At 38.5% G+C, this 19930-nt stretch overlaps 1 protein-coding gene across 1 annotated transcript in view; it reads left to right on the forward strand.

Moving 5' to 3' along the window:
• The window catches only part of DDAH1 (dimethylarginine dimethylaminohydrolase 1), a 64777-nt gene extending 59138 nt beyond the window's left edge, over nt 1-5639 (forward strand). The window contains exons 5-6 of the mRNA XM_032218143.1: nt 666-809; nt 2464-5639. Coding sequence (XP_032074034.1) covers nt 666-809; nt 2464-2580 — 261 coding nt within the window. The 3' untranslated portion in view covers nt 2581-5639. The remainder of the gene's footprint in view (nt 1-665; nt 810-2463) is intronic.
• Nucleotides 5640-19930: the final 14291 nt, after the last annotated feature.

Consider the following 19930-nt stretch of genomic DNA (forward strand, 5'->3'; position numbering starts at 1 on the left):
CCGTAATTTCTGCCTGATATTTTTTTCAGTAGTACTATTTATTCTTTAAAACTTCAATTATGAAGTAAAACTAGAATAAATTTTATGAATTCCTTTATTCCACGTCCAACTTTTTCCTTAGGGGATGTATTCCTGAAATCTCAAATATGACAAATATAGGATATTTTGAAATGTTCCTCCCCAAAGAACAAAATAGGATAAATCAAAATTGTTTATTAAGAACAAATCTGCCTTTCACAAATGAAAATTTGAGTTTGTTAGTAGGACTATTTGATTCTATTAGCAATTCTGGCTAATAGAATTAAAACAGAATCATATGAATTACTCACAATGGCTGATCTTATGTATCTTAATTTTATAGGGAAATATTTCAAAGTCTGCACAAATTTATATTAGTTGTGACAACTCCAAGTTTGAATACATGCTTAATATATTCCACACAGTAACATTGAGCACCTTGGAATTTGTGTTAAGAAACCCTTTTGTATATATCCCTTTTATTTCCTGTAACCTGCATAAGATGAGTTTCTTATTGGGAACTATCACGTTACACTACAACTGTTTTTGATATGATTTAAAAAATTAATAAAACTACTTTTCTCCCTACTTTCTGAAGAGCAATGAAGCCCTGCTTTATATAATCCCGACTTATCTTCTTGTAACAGACAATGCAACAGATGAGCGACCATCGTTATGACAAACTTACAGTTCCTGATGATGCAGCAGCAAACTGTGTGTATTTAAACATTCCTGGCAAAGGTCATGTTTTGTTGCATCGAGCACCTGAGGAGTATCCAGAAAGTTCAAAGGTAACGGCAAAAAGGCTAGACCTGTTCTTATATAATGCTGATCAGCTGTAAGTTAAGATTGCTTGGGAGAGAAGAATTGAATCTGTAATCTTTTTTTTTCAAACACTGCTTCTCCTGAAAGTAGCAGAAAAGAAAAGAATACCGGTGGACTTTGAGGATTGATTGATTGATCGATTACATTTATAGGCCGCCCAATCCCGAAGGACTCTGGCGGCTTACAGAAAATAATTTTTTTAAAAAAGAGTTAAAAACAAATAGAGGAAACAGATTAAAAGAAGCACATCATGCACCCAGTCTAATCGGGGCTGGACTTCGGTCAGGAGGTCAACAGCCCCCAGGGCTGCCGGAATAGCCAGGTTTTGATGGCCTTTCGGAAGGACATGAGAGTGGGCAGGGTCCGGATCTCTGGACCGGACTTATCAGGATGTCTTATCAGGATGCATGATAAATAGAAACCAGCACTGTCAGGGGCCGGTAGTGGCAAAAAAAAAAAAAAAAGGTTAGGTGGTAGAAGTGTTGTTACAATGCACTTAAAATGGGTCAAGCTTCCACCATCTTGCCTTTTTTGCCCTCTCACCCTTTGTTCCCCAAGAAACTGCTGTTAGGAAAGAATGCTGCAAGCCTCCAATCTGCATCTTGGTGGCCCAACTGAGGGGGGGAGGGAAACCAGGCTGTGTGAGCAGTAGATTGACACGTCCGTGCGTGTAGCTTGACTCATGTGAGTCAAGCTGTGTGCACATACATGCTGGCCTGGGGGTTGGAGACCTCTGCCTTACTGATACTCCCCAATAAATATGGTAAGTGTAAATCTTGGACATCTCTCCTGAACTTTGGTTTTGGGCTGACTCTGAAGTTTTTACTGCTTATTTAATCTTGATATTACTGCATATGCAACATTATGCTCAACAATTTTTATTGCCCAACGTGCTGAGCCTGAAGCAAAAGTACAGAATTATGGTGTGACCACATAAAACACTCTGTTCCCCAACTCCACTAATAATATCTTAAGTAAGTAAGCATGGGATAAACATTATTCAGGCTGTCATTAGACATTAAATCACGAGGCTGGTTTGTCATATATTCCTCATCACTTGAGGCATAATTTTATTAGAAATCAAAGTCAGCATTACTCAGTCCATGAGATATATCAGTGACTTATGAATTAAAATATGACACAATAGCACATTTATCAGTCTTTTGCTCCCACATATCCTAAAATGAATTAACATGCTAACTTGAATGCCCAGAGTTCCAGTTTTGATCCAGAGATTCCAATCTGAGACTGAACTGTCTAAAATAAAATAAAAATAAAAAAGGTTCCTTTCAAGTTGATTCTGACTCCTATCGATTGCATGGATATGTTAATATAGTCGACTTAGCAACAGAATAGAAGTGATTTCCCATAGCCTTTTTCCAGGATATTTTTCTAGCTTCTTAATCTAGCTGACAGCCTTGGGATTCCCTGGTGCCATTACATTCAAAGGCTGTTCAGACCTAGTCTTGCTAGTTTCCAAGCACGAAAAATACCACTATTTGCTAAGAGTTTTCTACTAAGATATTCAAAATTCTGACTGAAAAAATTTAAACCAATGATAAAGATCCAGTAAAAAAAAGATTCATAAATGTAACAACTTTTCATTTTTTTCCCTACTAGGTATTTGAAAAACTGAAGGACCACATGTTGATCCCTATAGCAAACACCGAGCTAGAAAAAGTAGATGGAGCACTCACTTGCTGTTCGGTCCTTATTAATAAATCTTCACAATTATGAGTTTACAGATTTCCTTCCTTGTATATGGCAATAATGTACATGAAAGGCAAATGAATCTGTATTTCACTTGTATTGGTTTTCTTGACAATCTACTGTAACACTGTGCTACTGATCTTTGTTTACAATGGTGCCCCTTCACTCGTAATTAAGGTGCGTGTATAAGCTTTTTCCTGACATATAAAGATTTGAAGCATGTTTGTCTGGATTTCCCTCCAAAAAATGTTATGAAAATTAATGGTTTATGTAGTAGATGTAAAATGATCTCAGAAGCAGAAGTAGGGGCCACTTCTAGCATCACTTTTGACTCGGGCACAACAACAACTAGATGCATATCTACTATGCCGAACATTCCTATATCCTAGGACTTGAGTTTAAAATCAAGTCATTGAAGACATATGGCCAAATGCCATACAAAATGTAATACTGGACTTCCTTGCAATCCGTTTTTTGAATTTGTCATCAACGAATTATTTCCACCGCAGAGTAAACAATAAACACTTGTTTTTGTATTCCTAGTAATTTTGTCACAGGAACTTTATAATGCTCCCTGGAGTGTTTATCCACTCCTTTTCCACTGCTCTGCGTAAATTCCAGGATTGACATTGATAAGTCATTAAATAGTTACCAGCTGTAAAAGGCATAAAAGTGGAAAATTACAAGTGCTTACAATCACAGTAGTTAAGTCTTCAAATATGGGCTATTAGGAAGATAAGGGCTGAGAGACGTATCTCTTCATGCATTTATTCTTATGTCATCTCAAATAATTTATTTTCCTTGCTTTGGGGAAGTTAATTGTAATTAGATTAGAACATGAGAGGGAAATCTGCACTGGGTAGGATAATGCCCATATTATATATGTGTTTATTTAACAAAAGTAAGGCATCTGTTTAAATAGAACAGCCTCATATATTGTTGTTGAAAGTAGCTTGAGTACTTAACATTGATCCAAACATGTCTTAGAAAATACTGAAGGATTTTAGAAGTAATACTGGAATTGGCCCAGTTTTAATCTAGTCCGACCTTTCATCACCCTTCTCTTTAGAGTTCTAAGTTATAGATAATCAAAAGGAAATTCAGTAACTCTTCCTTTAGTAACAACCGTAGTATAAAACATATTATAATTATCGTAGAAAATTATTTTCCTTTTAGTGCCTTGGAAGAAAACTGTGAATGAAATTAATTACAAAGTGTAGGTGGATTACTATGAGGGTTTGAATCAGTTGTGTGTCCAAAATGCTGATTTGTTTATTTGCACTTTTTTATTTCAGTAGATATTCAGGTTGTTCACGAGTTAAAACTTCTACATATTTTAAAGTTTTGATTCACAAAGTTTTAACAAATTAATAAAACACTTTATTTTACTGCCGCCTCTCATATTGTACTTTCACGCAAGTACTTGTTGTTATGCTTTTAAATATTCATTTGATCATCAGAGTTCTTTTCTATTCAAACTCAAATGCTGAACTTTCTGAAAAACATAAACAAGACATGGCAGGGGATCTTAGATTCTTCCAGATATTCTACTGTGAGATATGCTCTGTCTCATTTATAACATTTCATGTGGGGCAGAAGGACTCTGATGATTTTGCCTTTTACTTGTAAATCTCCTATGGATTCCTGCTGCTAATTTCATTTATATTGTTTCTGAGAGGGGGAAAAAACTAAGAAAAGAGAGAACTACAAAATGTACTTGGGTCCTGTTGTTTCCCTGTAGTATATTGTATATCCGTGACTTCCAAGAGACCCTGATTACTATTATGTCTAAGTATTCATGTTGTGCCTGGAAATGGATATTGAATTGAATTGAATTTATTATATTTCTATGCCGCCCTTTTCCCCGAAGGGGACTCAGGGTGGCTCACAACCCAAGTCAAGGGGGGAGGGTGCAAATAAGGAATAAAAAAGACGAACGAAACAATACCACCTTTATTTAAACTGTAATTCAGTTGGAAGAAATGTTTATTTTGGCAAATTCTGCCAACATACTTAAGCAGTCCGCTGTTAAATTTTAAGTGTTTATATATATATATATATATAAAGTAGTATTCTCGGGAAACCTATTCAATCGTTTTAACAATGATGAGATTGAACAAAATAATTTTTCTTCAAAATTTGCCATTGCCTTTATCAGTTTCCTGATAATACTCCATTTTGGGCACTACTTCTGGTAACTGGCTAATGTACACTGGCTAATATTACAAACTTAAAATAATCAATTACATTAAAACTATGGTTGAAATTATTTATATGTAAGAAACATAGGAAAACATATGTAGAATCCAGGAAATGCAACATGAGGAATGTCATATGTAACCTTATCTTTTAGCTGGATTAATTATACTTAAAAACTCTAATTATTCTTCTTACCCTTCCTTTCTTTAATAATATTTTCCCCTAAAATGAAAAATTATTTATTTTCTTGGCATGTTCTTATTTTATTTCCCTAAAATGGTCACATTCTTATTTTATTCCACTGAAAACTGCATAATGATTTTATACAAAATTTGCTTATTGAATAATAGAAGAAACACTTTGTCTTCTTAATGGCTAGTTTGGAAATATTTAAAAATGTAATAGGTATTTAATTGGAAGATGAGGGTTTTGTTTCACCATGGGGATTTCAATACATAACAGAAAATAATAGAAATGTTTTAGAGATATCGTGAAAAGTCTTGCAAAGTAACAATAATGGTTGCGTGTATTCACTTCTTAAGTCTTCAGTAGTTGCTCATATTTATTAGCTAATGTCACAGCCCAAAGAATATATGTTCTGCTTTGTTTTTACATCACTTAACATTAATCAGGAATGTTAAAACTAATTTTAGTTGGCCACCTTTCAATGAAATAAAGCCAGAAAATACTTGGTAAAAATGGTTTTACATTTTGCTTTGTTTTGTGACTGCTGTGACAACTGCATTCTCAGTAGACTTACACCAAGCATACTTTTTCTACCTGAAGTGTTGTAAATTGTGTCATAGACTGCTTGTGTGTCAGACATTTTTTTGATTAATTTTATGTGCTAAATGGATTCTACCCTATTCTAAATATCCATAATTATGGATAGTATGCAAAAAATATCTGAGTGCCTATTATTTTTCTAGTTTTCCTGATGTTTGTCACAATGTTCTATAAAAAATCACTTATTGTACTGACATACAGTACATGTATACAGCTGGTGAATCTTTTATTAAGTTTGAATTTTGTGCCCCTTTCTGTTCTATTCTCATGCAGTCTGTACTTCTGAATTACAATTCAAATTCAGCATAGCAAAATGCTGCATTGGGTTTGAACTATACAATTAAAAATGCAGACTTGTTTTAAAGTATCCCCCCTGTTCTTATCTTGCGGACCATAAAATTAAAACAGAAATTTCATCAAATAAAGTATCCTTAGGTATTTTAGGCATGTAAAAAAGGTAAGAATAATGCCCCAAATTTAATCATATTTCAGCTTTAGATACTGAGTCTCTGCCTAAACAATGCTATCTAAATTTTTGTTAGCATGGATACCAAATGCAAGTTGTATGATCAGTTCAATGAAGTTGTAAAGCCTTTTCTAATACTACCTCAGTAGTGCTCTGTATTTCAAAATAGCAGATCATCAGATGGGATTAACTTGTCCTTCTTGCAAAATATAATATGTTCTTCAATGCGCAGAGAATGGGGAGTAAAGATAGTAATTCACAACAGCACTTCTGTGATGGCATAGACCACTCCTGAAATTGCTGACATCTTAAAATAGTTTCCTTCGTGTTCTCCAATTCCATACATAAAATAAAATATCTAACTAAAGAGAAAGCTCACTAGGCAAAACTCTCACTGGTGTATCCTACAATTTTACACTTTTGGTCCCAAAGCTTAAAAGTTGGAAGCCAGAGGTAGATACCCCTATTTCAGTGTTTCCCAAACTTGGCAACTTGAAGATGTCCGGACTTCAACTCCCAGAATTCCCCAGCCAGCATTCACGAATGCTGGCTGGGGAATTCTGGGAGTTGAAGTCGGGACATCTTCAAGTTGCCAAGTTTGGGAAACACTGCCCTATTTGATCCCTTAGATTGTTTTGATTTTTTTAATGGTGTATGTGTGTGTGGACAAAGTGATGCAATATGTGGGTTTCCTTGTTGGACAAAATGTAATCAGTGTCAGCTAAGATTTCTTTCCATGTGCCAATGAGAAGTGTTTATACATGCTGTACCTTATATTGCTATAATTGGCATCCTTCCACTCCCTCCCACACAGCAAAGTATACACTCAGTTCAATCTTTCACAGATGCCGTGTTTTAGAAGTATAGTGTGGATTTTAAGGACATATGGAACATATCTCTGTGAGATTTGATCACAACTCCTGTAGAACACCATGTTCAGCTAGGTACAGAACTGTCCAAAATGCTTCTCTCTTCTCCCTTAACAACAAGAACAAAACCTGTTAACTCTTGTTTATTGAAACATGAGAACAAAATTAATCTGAATCAAATGTTTCTAAGAAGCTGGTACATATTCATTAATGATGAGAGGCAGTTCTTAAAGAGTATTTTTAATCTGTAAGGTGGCTAGGAACAAAATATGAGCCACCTCACTTGAACTCCCAGAAAGGCTTCTTGTGATGTAGGATGCAGTTTCAAGTCACATATGAAATGTATTTAGCCTTTACTAACCACATATGATTCAAATGTGTTATCTTTAATATATCCAACTATTTTTTTGTGTGTCAAAATTTTGCCAAATTCCATAACCTGTTAACACTGGAAAAAGTGCTGTTTATTATCCTTAATTTTGTCTTGTGCATTTCTAACATTATGTACACCCATCACTATCAAATAAAGTGTCAGCTGAAGCTAAACTGTATGAATGTTATTTAGAATAAGACTTGAAGCAACTTATTCCTCTTTTTTATACATTTTGCTTCATTGATCCAAGTTCGTTTTTCTCACAGTACCATATTTTTTAGAAATGAAATGTGATTGCTACTGCTGCTACTTTTAAAAGAAGTGAATTTAGACGACGAAGGGATCTTAGCATGGCAACCTTAAATTACACAGTCTCACATGGTGAAATTGCCTAGAAATTAAGGTGGCTTAAGATACTGCTGTCTAGATTGCAATCCATTCTAGAGCTTTGACCATTTTGCTATTCAGGTGTTCTATCCACATAGTGACTACTGTGGCCTTTAATTGAGGAATTTCCTAAACCTTATCCTCCAACTCCTGCCAAGAAAGTGAGCACTAGATACTTTCCATGAGTAGATCTTGGAGACCATGATAGAGTTTTGTAACTCTTGGTTGAGAGTCCATCAAATTTGAAGCTTCCTGTCTAGCATATTCATAAGTGGACTAGTGAAAAAAACTTTAGTTTACTCTTCTTTCATTAGGGTTAGAAATGGAAACTTGTCAATTTCATCTGTTAAAAAGAAAAAAAAAACAAATCACTACTGTTTCATTGATTGTCTAACTAACCTTAGACAACTCACTGATGGTTCTCTTTAACTAGCTGCCTATCACTTACCTAGGTGCTGGTTCAGAAGGTGCATATGCAGATAGATACAAATGAACTGATTTTTTCTGAGCACAACCTATCAGAGTTATAAAAACAACCCATGTAATGCCTGAAACTTGCTTCAAAGCAGGCCAGGATTTCAAGTTTTACATTTGCACATTGCTGTCCACCCAGTGACCAGAAGGGAAGGGAAATGCTGGTATGTTTGTACAATGCTCAATAGGAGCACAAATATTTAGATTAAATTGAAGCACAGCAGAGAAACCAATACATGTCAGAAAACACTACTTTGAAACAGAGAAGCATGACAGCAGGCCAGGATAGGGTGAACTGATGGTTTTGTTCATTCAAGCCCTCTCAGTGTGACTGCAGTTCTGCAGTTCGGCTGTTCAAATCTCACCGGCTCAGGGTTGACTCAGCCTTCCATCCTTCTGAGGTGGGTAAAAATAGGACCCGGATTGTTGGGGGCAATATGCTGACTCTGTAAACCGCTTAGAGAGGGCTGAAAGCCCTATGAAGCAGTATATAAGTCTAACTGCTATTGCTATTGCTATTGCTGCTGAAGTATTGCCTGCCCACTGGTGAGGTGTACTTAGATCCTCCCCCAAAATCAATTATGTAATGGGAAGTAGAAGCTGCTAATTTACTGAACCACTCTAAAAAGCCATTACTACTAAAGGAACATTAGGTACAGTATTTCAGGTATCTTTTAAAATTGGTCTTCATGCTTTTCTTAGTACTGAATCCACTTATCAACTTTAAATCCTTTTAGACTTGAGAGCCACTCTCCTATCTCCTCCCTGGGATAGTTGATTCTTCTGTGCCACTGAAGATTTTCCATAAATCTACTGGGGGCACCCTGCTCATATGATAGGATTCCTGCTGCTGGTCTAAGGAGACTTTCATTCTAATTTTATTTCCATCTAATAGCTGTTCAGGAAGGATAAGACTGCTCTGCCCAACTGGACTCAATCCATGATTAAAAGAATCAATGTAGTTCCAACTCCCAAACTATTTTAAATAATACAAGTTAATATCAATAGCATATTACGTACGCAACTTGTGAAAATTTCATAATGGTTTATTTTTATAATCTCAGGGCATTCCTTACAAACTTCCTATCCAAATAGGAAATAGGGATTCCAATAGGAAATCAATATTACTACAACAAACATATTTTATTACAGCCATTGGCCAAACTGCAAAAACAATAAAGTTCATTATTTTTTCCACGATGTCTGAGATAATAGTGGTGGCGATGGACTTCCCAAGGGTCATTTTATAAATGCTGAAAATGAATTTCCAATCAGAAATGTGAATGCACTTCATATACATGCAGGTGGAAAACAAGCTGGATTGGAATCAAAATAACGTAATTCACATAATTGGTCCAAGAAAAATTGGAATTCCACTCAGCCATTCCCCCCCCCCCCCCCGCTAGACATATGAAACTCTCCAGGTGGAAACCTTCTATTGGAACGAAGAACAAAATTGCCACTGCATGCAGAGCAAAGGATTTAAACTCTCCTTACGGAATATGTAGCTTTAAATCTAATCAGGCTCCATGGCTGATGTTTCAAAGATTTATGAAATACCTTCAATCATATTTATTGCAATGTATGCTTTATTAGACAGGTAATCTCAACTTACAACTACAACTGGGCACAACATTTCTGTTGCTAAGCAAGACAGTTGTTAAATGGGTTTTGCCCCATTATACTATCTTTCTTGCCACAACAGTTACGTGAATCACTGCAGTTGTTGGTTCCACCACAAAACCGCAGTAGACTAAAGCGCGCTCGACGAAAGCGCATACCTGACGTCATCACAGCGCGACGAAAACATCACGCTGTGAGCGGTAAAGTTAAAATTAACGCGAAAACCTTACCCTAACCCCCCCAAACCTAACCCTAAACCTAACCCTAAACCTAACCCTAAACCTAACCCTAAACCTAACCCTTAACCTAATGCTAAACCTAACGCTAACCCTTAACCTAACCCTAAACCTAACCCTAACGCTTAACGTAACCCTAAACTTAACCCTAACCCTTAACCTAACCCTAAACCTAACCCTAACCCTAACCCTTACCTTTACGTGAATCGGCTTGCTTTAAAAGTGCTTTTTAAAGCGCCCTTTTTTCTCCGCGGTCGTATTTGTCGCGCTGCTGATGACGTCAGGTACGCGCTTTAATCTGGCGCGCTTTAGTGGACCGCGGTTTTGTCGTGCCACGCAGTAGTTAAGTTAGTGGCAGTTGTTAATTGAATCTGGCTTCCCTGTTGACTTTGCTTGTCAGAGGGTCCCAAAAGCTGGTCACATGACTCTGGGACACTGCAACCATCATAAATGTCAGTGAGTTACCAAGCATCTAATTTTTGATCATGTGACAGTGGAGATGCTACAACAGTCATTAAGTGTGGTAAACGGCCATAAGTCATTTTTTTTATTGCGGTTGTAACTTTGAACAGTCACTAAACAAATTGTTGTAATTGAGGACTCCATTACAGAGCCCAGTGAAATCTATTCAACTTTGGGGTAGGAGCACAGAAAGAGCAATACAAGTGTTGCTAAAATATGAAAAATAACACAATATGTTTGAAAGAGATATTTGCAGTAACAATCTGTTGCCATCTAGTGATCACTGATGTAAATATTATTATCGCAAACTATGTGAGTATAAAATATGGCTGGCATCTTTGCTGGGTTTTCTTGTGCCATATGCCCTATTGCAGTGGTTCCCAAACTTGGCAACTTTAAGACTTGTGGACTTCAACTCCCAGAATTCTCCAGCCAGCAGAGCTCTGCTGGCTGGAGAATTCTGGGAGTTGAAGTCCACAAGTCTTAAAGTTGCCAAGTTTGGGAACCACTGCCCTAATGGGTTCCATATGCAAGGACAATATCAGTTTGGGCACATTTTGTCTAGTAATCCACAAGTGGAATAGGTCTAGCTTTACTCTAGCATACTCATGCTTTACTCATGCAACCTAGAATCTCTAATCCAAGTACTACAAAGTGTACTATTGTCTGAAATTCACCAAACGGGGAATGTGAGATGATACTGGAAGTGTGTATTAATACAAAAACATTTCTTTAAAGGTCACTAAATGGACAAACAAGATGGCTTTATGCGCCTGATGAATCAGAAAACTATTGATGGGCAGTGGGCAATTTAAGATTCCCACTCTCTCTTCTTATGGCTCTTTAGGCTGGAATTGGACTAACCAGTCAGTCCTTCAAAAATAGCACTTCTCCTTGTAAATTAGGACTTTTGATTTATACTGTCACCTATAAAAGGCAGCAAAGGCAGGTGGCTAATTATTATTCTTTCAATGTATAATTAAGTAAGACATGCAAGTAGGATTAAACCGTCAAGCAATTATGTTTTTCTATATTGTTGAGGTTGGTAACCTACTACACACTTTACATTAATAAAAAGTGTAATATAAAATCTCTGTTGACCAATGTCATAGGCAGAAGTCAATAACTATGGTCACCATCGCGTATGTTGATGAACATGGTTTCTGAAAGACTGTGAGTTTTAATGTTGGAGGAATAATTAAAAACATGAAGGGAAAAGGAAGAAGAAATAGATATGTTTTGTGTCTGTGAAATTAAGAGAAAAAAGTTAAATGTGATCTGAATGAAAATGGTCTAATCCAGTGGAGTAAAACCGATAGATAGGTTTAGGAAACTTTAATTAGGTTTAATTATGAAAGGGCTTAAATATACATCAGAAAATATGACTTGGTGTTTAGGTAGGTTGTAGAAACCTGTAAGTTAGTGGTAGTTGCATGTTACTGCTAGGGAGCCAGGCTAGAAAGAGGGAGCTCATGAGTTTACGGTTCCACCACAAAACCGCGGTCGACTAAAGCGTGCTCGACGAAACTGCGTACCTGACATCATCACAGCGCGACGAAAAAAGCACGCTGTGAGCGGTAAAGCTAAAATTAACACGTAAACCTAAACCTAACACCCCCCAAACCTAACCCTAAACCTAACCCTTAACCTAACGCTAAACCTAACGCTAACCCTTAACCTAACCCTAAACCTAACCCTAACGCTTAACATAACCCTAACCCTAACCCTAACCCTTAACCTAACCCTAACCCTAACCCTTACCTTTACGTGAATCGGCTTGCTTTAAAAGCGCTTTTTAAAGCGCCCTTTTTTCTCCGCGGTGGTTGTTGTTGTCGCACTGCTGATGACGTCAGCGACGCACTTTAATCGGGCGCGCTTTAGTGGACCGCGGTTTTCTCGTGCCACGGAGTTTACATCCTACCTTAACCATGAAATCCAGATGGGTGGCTTTGAGCCAGCCACTGTCTCTCAGCCCAACCCATGTCTCATAGTTCTTGTGGGGGAAATAGGAAGAAAATGTGTTGAATATGTTTGCTGCCCTGAGTTATTTGTAAAAATAATAAATGCTGGAAACAAACAAACCAATTCTCTACTGAATGATGAGAATGTGACCAGTACAGTATAATAAAGATCTAAATATTAGTTTTGAAGCTTAATCTTAGTGCATTTTCTCTATATGACTAAACTAATTCAACAGAAATTAGTTTAGTCAGTTGGAAGAAATGTCCTTCTGGGTTCAGTTCCAAGTGGAAAGAAAGACACTGGAAACATTATGGCTGTTTGGAAAGATGGTTTTCATGGTGGACAGAATCACATGCTTTGAAGATGTTGGGTGAAGAAAAAAAAAGGGAAAAGATGCTGAGAGTGCCTGAGTTTTATACCGTCTCTGGACTTTTGAATTTGAGCTTTTATTCTGATTGGTTGTCAGACTTCCATGGGACCATGCAGGGCTGCTCTGTAGGCTGTCCTGAGTACCAGGCTTGGTTGAGCCTTGCTGGGTGATGTGATCTTAGGTCGTGGCACGACAAAACCGCGCTCGTCAAAATAGCAGTGATAAAATCGTGTCGCTAAAGCTGTGACGTCATCACCGCACGTCATTACTGCCGCGACAACAGCGCGGCGACAGAAGGGCGCTTTAAAACAGCACAGCGGCAGAAAGCAGATTTAAATTAAGGTAAGGGTTAGGATTAGGTTTAGGGGTTTGCTTTAGGGTTAGGTTTAGGTTTAGGTTTAGGGTTAGGGTTAGGATGCTGAGTGCTTCGGAAGGCGCGGATTAGCCTTTCGCGCTTATGTCTCCGCGGATAAGGGCTTCGCGGATTTGTGGTGGAACCATCTTAGGTGCCATGTGGTGAGATGGGTAGAGAGCTTAACCTACCTTTGTTGGATCTCGGGTGAGGGCATTTGCCTATGAATAGACCTAGCTATCTCTTTATCTCTTAAGTGCGGACATCTGCTGTGGGCTATTGAGGATGGGGAAGCTATTAAGAGTGACTCTGTTTCCTGCCTAAAAACATGTTTCTCCATTTCTCATCCAGGGAAATATAATATTCTGCCTTTTTAATATATCATAAAATATTTCATTTTTCTAGGAGAGAGGTGGGTGCTAACTTCCTACAAGTCATGTAGATAAAATGCACTAAATGCACTTTCAAAACTAATATTTGAAGGAAAGGAGAATCTGTTGATACAAAGGGAAAGGTGGATAAAACTGTGGTAGAAGAAAGAAGTTTTTTAAAAGACAAAAGATTATTAACTGGACATGGTGAAAGCAAGGATGGTTTGCCACGATAAAAAAATTATGTAAAATCACAGCAAATATTATTGGTATAAATTTGTTTCATATCTTTCTTTTTCTTATTAATTATTGGCATACTATTAATAATTTATTTGGCATACTATTTCTTATTCCCAATCACAATTTTGCTTATTCCAGAAAGAAAGCATGATTTAATACGTACTTACTCTCTTTCTCAGCACTAGCAGATACACATCTTTTGCAAATCTGTGCTCTCTTTGGCTCTTTCATTAGCAAAACCATGGGTAGCCAACCTACACATGCGTTTTTAGAAGGCTTAGAATGAAGAAATTAAAACCAGTTACATAATGGTGAAATATATAAAGGGAGGATTCTTGTAAGAATATCAAATTAAGATTGCACAATAAATTATAATTGGATATAGCTGCTAAAAATAATTGGCTTCCAACAAATATACCAGTAAAAATGCAACTGGCTAGAAAAAAATTAAATAATAGAAAAATATGCTGGGAAAGTAACTCTGTGTAACTTTTTCTGAAAATTACAAAATTTGCAATATTGGACTGTGAGAGGCGTACTGTGTTCCCGGACACGCTTCGTAAGGAAAGGACACACCAATGGTACGGAAAGAATGTACTTACCTAAGCCAAGTATTTATTATCTTTTGTCGTAAATGCATAAAAGGCTTTGTTTGCTCACTTCCAGAATAATGCATCACATTGGGAAGAAATTCTGGGTGGCTTTTCTGACTGAATTATTTGCTTTGAATGGAAAGTGACAAGTACTGGATTGACTCTTCTGAAGAGTGCCAGTGACATCCCGATCTATATTCAGTTTTATTCTCTGCACTTCCAGTTCTGAATAAGATCCTGGATATGTAAGACTGGGTGGCAGCACATAAACCAAAGGGAAAACTGGGGATATTAATGGTTCCCTTTGCCTGGTAAAGGGGGTGAGGGGGGACAAGGAGAGATGTAGGGTCATAGAAACGGTACTCACTTTGAAGGGCTGTTTGTAGGGGGAAAGTCTTAGAAACTTCGGCCCAAGTTCTCCACATCTGTAATGGACATCTGGATGACAAGTTAAAGAGAACTTCGACTGACCCAGAATGTGTCTTTCTTGTGATGAATATTTATGACTAGGAATTGTATTGTGTTTAGTCCCTTTACTTTGGCTCCCAATGTATTAAGGTACTGCTTCTTACTTTAGTCTCTGTAACCAAACACCATCTTTGCTGGTGAATGTACACTCCCAAGGAAGTGCTTGACTAAGTTCTATGCATGAATCCCCTGCTAAGAATATATGAAACTTTGATCTGCAGGCATTATAAATGCTTATTTGCCACAGGTTCACCATTACAGAAACTGCATTTAAGGAGATATTCATAAGGTTAGTTCTGTTTTAGATCTGTGTATGTGGTAGTATGTTTTTCCAAACATATTACATGTGCTTCTTTCACTACCAAGGAAGTATAGTTGTTCTTAGTTGTTCTTTTGCCAGCATTCCACATACTATGTGTCAACTTGGTTAACTGCTATGTTGGACTTAATTGGTTGCATGCGATCTATTTTACTGATTTTTGTGGTCACATTTCTGTTTTATACTTTTCATATTTTTTTATTTAGTGCTATTATTTGGCCAAAAATGGAATACATATTAAAAAATAATGTTATTTGTTTCAGAATGTAAGTTTTAAATACCGGTAGTTTGGATTCAGGAGTTTCTAAGAAAATAATAACATTTAAGGTTAAAAAGGAAGCTAGGGTCACTGTAGCAAATACGGTCTTGGATCTTTCCTGTTCTGCATCTATTCTGCTACACACTAAACTTAATATCCCAAACTTCATACCTCTGAACTACACTTGAACTGGGTTTAATACAATAATTAATACTGTAGTTAGTTTGTAATTTACAAAAGATCTTCACTAAATATTCAGTTTCACCTCAAAAGAAAAATGGGATGCCAGGAAGCCCTAGATTTGGTGAGCAAGCTTGGGTCTGATAGAAGCAGTAAATCTTGAGGAAAATTGCGCTTATGGATTCACTTTCTGCATTTCCATTTCGGATATATGGCTGTAAAAGGCTATGTTATTGAGTTGTACAAATATGAGTTTTGCATCAGAGAGGAAATAAAAAACAGATGGTTCATTTATGATGCAGAGTCAAGTTTAATGCGGCAGAAATGACATTCGCAGAGATGAAAGCTGTTACCACATTTCCAAGAAAATATCTTTGGCAGAACAGACAAAGGTCAAAAATGTGACATGTATTTAGACAGACATTTGCATCCACAACGTAATTTTCCTTAAGACTCTTCCCTATATTCCTAAGTGACCAGATGAATTGAAAGTATGGCATTTTCCAGAAGCAATCAAGTTACTTTTATGCTATGAACCTCCAATAAACCTTGAACCTCCAAGGAAAATGTGAAGAAAGTTAGTGAAGCAGGGGTGGGTTCTGGCTGCTGCTACTGCCAGTTCGCTAAGGGAGGCGCTGTGTGCGCATGCGCAATACTAAAAAATGCTTCTGCACATGGGCAGAAGCAAAAAACAAGATGGTGGTGCCATAGGCTCCACCGAGAGAACTGGTTCGGGGGTATGGCAGGTCGAGTTACTACCTACTGAGCTGAACCGGTCCAAACTGGTAGGAACCCACCTCTGCAGTGAAGAGTGGTTCATGGATCTCTCTCTCTCTCTCTCTCTCTCTCTCTCTCTCTCTCTCTCTCTCTCTCTCTCACACACACACACACACACACACACACACACACACACACACAGAGCACTCATGATGAACAATTCAGTTTAAGAATTACTCTCAGCATTAATATTAGTGGAAAATACAAATCATTCTTCTGGGAATGAAAACTGACATCTTCTACAGGCAATAGCCTATAGAAGAAAAGGGTTCCACCACAAAAGCGCGTTCGACTAAAGCGCGCTCGACGAAACCACGTAGCTGACGTCATCACAGCGCGATGAAAAAAGCACGCTGTAAACGCTAAAGCTAAAATTAACCCCTAAACCTAAACCTAACCCCCCTAAACCTAATCCTAAACCTAACCCTAAACCTTAACCTAACCCTTAACCTAACCCTAACCCTAAATCTAACCCTTACCTTAACTTGAATCGGCTTGCTTTCAAAGCGCTATTTAAAGCGCCCTTTTTTCTGTGCGGTCGCTGTTGTCGCCCTGATGACGTCAGCGACGCGGTTTAATCGGGCGCGCTTTAGTGGAGCACGGTTTTGTCGTGCCACGGAAGAAAAGTACCATGGACTTAAGTTTAGACAAGGGGTGGGGAGAATCAGGACTCCTTCAAGCACTCTGAGGGGTAACCAGTTGTGTAGGTTGCTGAATGATATATCTGACATTGAAGTGCTACATGGTCTTGCATGTAGCCATTTGCTATCTATCTATCTATCTATCTATCTATCTATCTATCTATCTATCTATCTATCTATCTATCTATCTATCTATCCTGTGTAGCCACCTATCTCATTGAAGTGACTGTAGTAGTGTAAAAGGTAAACCAGAAAAATTGCCATTATACCCATGGATAAGACTAAGCGACTCAGATTTTGTACACCTAAATAAAATTGGGTTCAACATCCTTGTAAATAATTTGCACAGAAGCATAGGGCACAATCCGGGCACAATTCTAGGGCATCTTGTATGCTTGGAGTCCAACATATTTTCTTCAACGCAAAAGAATTTGGCTCCATATTCTCAAGTATAGTAACAATTTCTGTTGAAAAGCATCATGTCTCAGAGTGCACAGGCAAAGCTTTGGGAAAGATACAAATGTAGAATATTTCATAGGCAGTGAGGAATGAATTCTATTATTATTAAAACAATTGCATCCTATAGGAACCAATACACAAAGAGAATAATGCATTGCTTCATTTATAAAATCCTTCCAGCTCCATTTGACTTCCTTTAAAAACTTTTTTATTTAAAAAATTGAATCCCAACCTCATTTTTACCCCCCATGAGTTTTCTTAGAAAGCAAAACAGCTGACTACAGTTAGTGCTTTGCTTAGATGTATGCTCACAGGAACATCCCAGGTGGGTGACTAGAGTGGACAGTAGGTAGCCTTCTATTAAAATCAATGCTTTGTAACTGGTTATGTGACACACGGCATTCTGTGGATGGCCATCTCTTTTAAGATACTGCAGAGTGCCTACAACATGTGTCAATGTGTTGCCCAATCTCCAAAGGTTGGGAACTCCTCACATAAGTGGGGGGGGGGAGTCTATTGAATCTCCCCACCCACCCCCACAAATACCTACAAATTTAGGAATTAAGAAGAGACCATTGGATCTAAAAAATTCTAAGCAGAATTTACAGTACCTAAACAATATTTTCACACACACGTCTGTCATTATCCTAAGATAAACTTCCTTCATCTTCCCAGACTAATTTATGTAAAAAAGGTAATTTTGTTCTCAATGTTGTTGAATAACGGGGACATGAATTTACTACAAATTATAGATCAGGACCTGCTTTCTACCCATTTCTGATCTGGACAGGTGTTTGGATTTCCATTTGGATAGCAAATACTAGCAAGCAAAAGTGACTACGTATACATTGGAAGCAGAAGTGAAATTTTCCCAAACTTGAAAGTCTATGGAGATTCTCAGACATCCAGGTCATGGATGACTGCAGCATATTCATTGAAGAAGCTTCTTGGATGAGAAGCAAAACACCTTCAAAGAAAAAACTAAGTCCAGTTGCCTTTTGAAAAGGACCTTTGGGACAACCGATCTTGAAACTTTCTGAATTGTCTGTGTAAATGGTCACTCGGTCCTTATCCTAGCCATTGTGGGAATGGCTACAGCCAAGCTGCATTTCTTCCAATAAAACATTGAGAGAGTGTAGAAATCAGCCTTCTGCTAAAACCGCACTCCAGCAATGCCATACTTTAGAGTCTAGACTCTGTTACGGTAGTAGGAATATAAACATACTGGAACAGAGACCATCTTTGGTGGTAATGCTCACTTGGTTGGTGGCTTTGGTTAAAAGTTATTAAATAAGAGAGGGAGGAAAGCCCACAACAATGTTCATAATGAATTCTGAAACTGGCATAGGGTTTTCCAATGCATTCAAATTGTTGCTGCATAAAAAATTGATTTGGACCTTGTTGTTAGTTGCTCATGCAAAATACTGGAAAATCAAATTATAAGAGGAATTGTTCAATACCATCTAGAAACACAAAAAAATGCTTTGGCTGTAAACTTAACAGAAAAGGGGAATAGATTTCATCAGATTTGATCACAACCTACTAGTTATTTTAACATTTTTTCTGATGGACTTCTCGTGTGTACAACTTTATTTTTCACAGAAATATTGAACATACCGTGTTTCCCTGAAAATACGACCTGTCCCGAAACTAACGCCTTGCCACATTTTTCGCGTGGGCAAAAATATAAGCCCACCCCTGAAATAAACCCTCTGGACAACCCCCTTCTCCAGCCAGGCAGAGCACTGCTCATCGACCTAGCAGCATCCTGAAGGCGCCAAGCCGTGGGAGCCGGGGGAGGAAAGGCATTCACGTTGGTTGCCACCTTTGGGATACCGCTAGGTTGGGGAGTGGCGTTCTGCCTGGCTGGAGGGGGGAGTTGCCAGGCGTCTGCTCCCTTGCGAGAGGGCTCCTGAAGAGCCGGGCACAGCCTCAGGGGCGAAGCAGCCATGAGGTAATCACGCTCACGAGCAGCTGCCCGGCAAATCCCCTCTCCAACCGGGCAGAGCGCCATTCACTGACCTAGGGGGTATCTCTAAGGCGCCAAGCCACATGGCACTGTGCCTGCCCCCAAGCTCCCGCGGCTTGGCACATTCGGGATACCCCCTAGGTCAGTGCATGGAGCTATGCCTGGCTGGAGAGGAGAGTTGCGCGAGCGTCTGTTCCACCCCCAGCCTCACCAAACCCTTGTGCAGCTTTCCCAGGGCACCGCCGCTGGCTGCCGCCACCCACCGCCGGCATGCTCTGAGCATAACTTCCAAACTCCAAAACTCTGGGCTGAGTCTTCCAGCATTGGCCGCTCTAGGAGTGCTCTCTATGGTGGGCCAGCTGCTGGACAGAGAGTCTTCCGGACAGAAAGTCTTCCAGCAGCCAGCCCACCATAGCACTCCTAGAGTGGCCAATGCTGGAAGACTCGGCAGCCAATTTTTGGAGTTTGGAAGTTATGCTCGGAGCATGGCAGCGGCGAGCGGCGTTAGTGCCCTGGGAGAGCTGTCCAGGGGCTTGGTGAGG

This window comes from Thamnophis elegans, chromosome 5 (genome assembly GCF_009769535.1).
Source record: "Thamnophis elegans isolate rThaEle1 chromosome 5, rThaEle1.pri, whole genome shotgun sequence".
Classification (NCBI taxonomy): domain Eukaryota; kingdom Metazoa; phylum Chordata; class Lepidosauria; order Squamata; family Colubridae; genus Thamnophis; species Thamnophis elegans.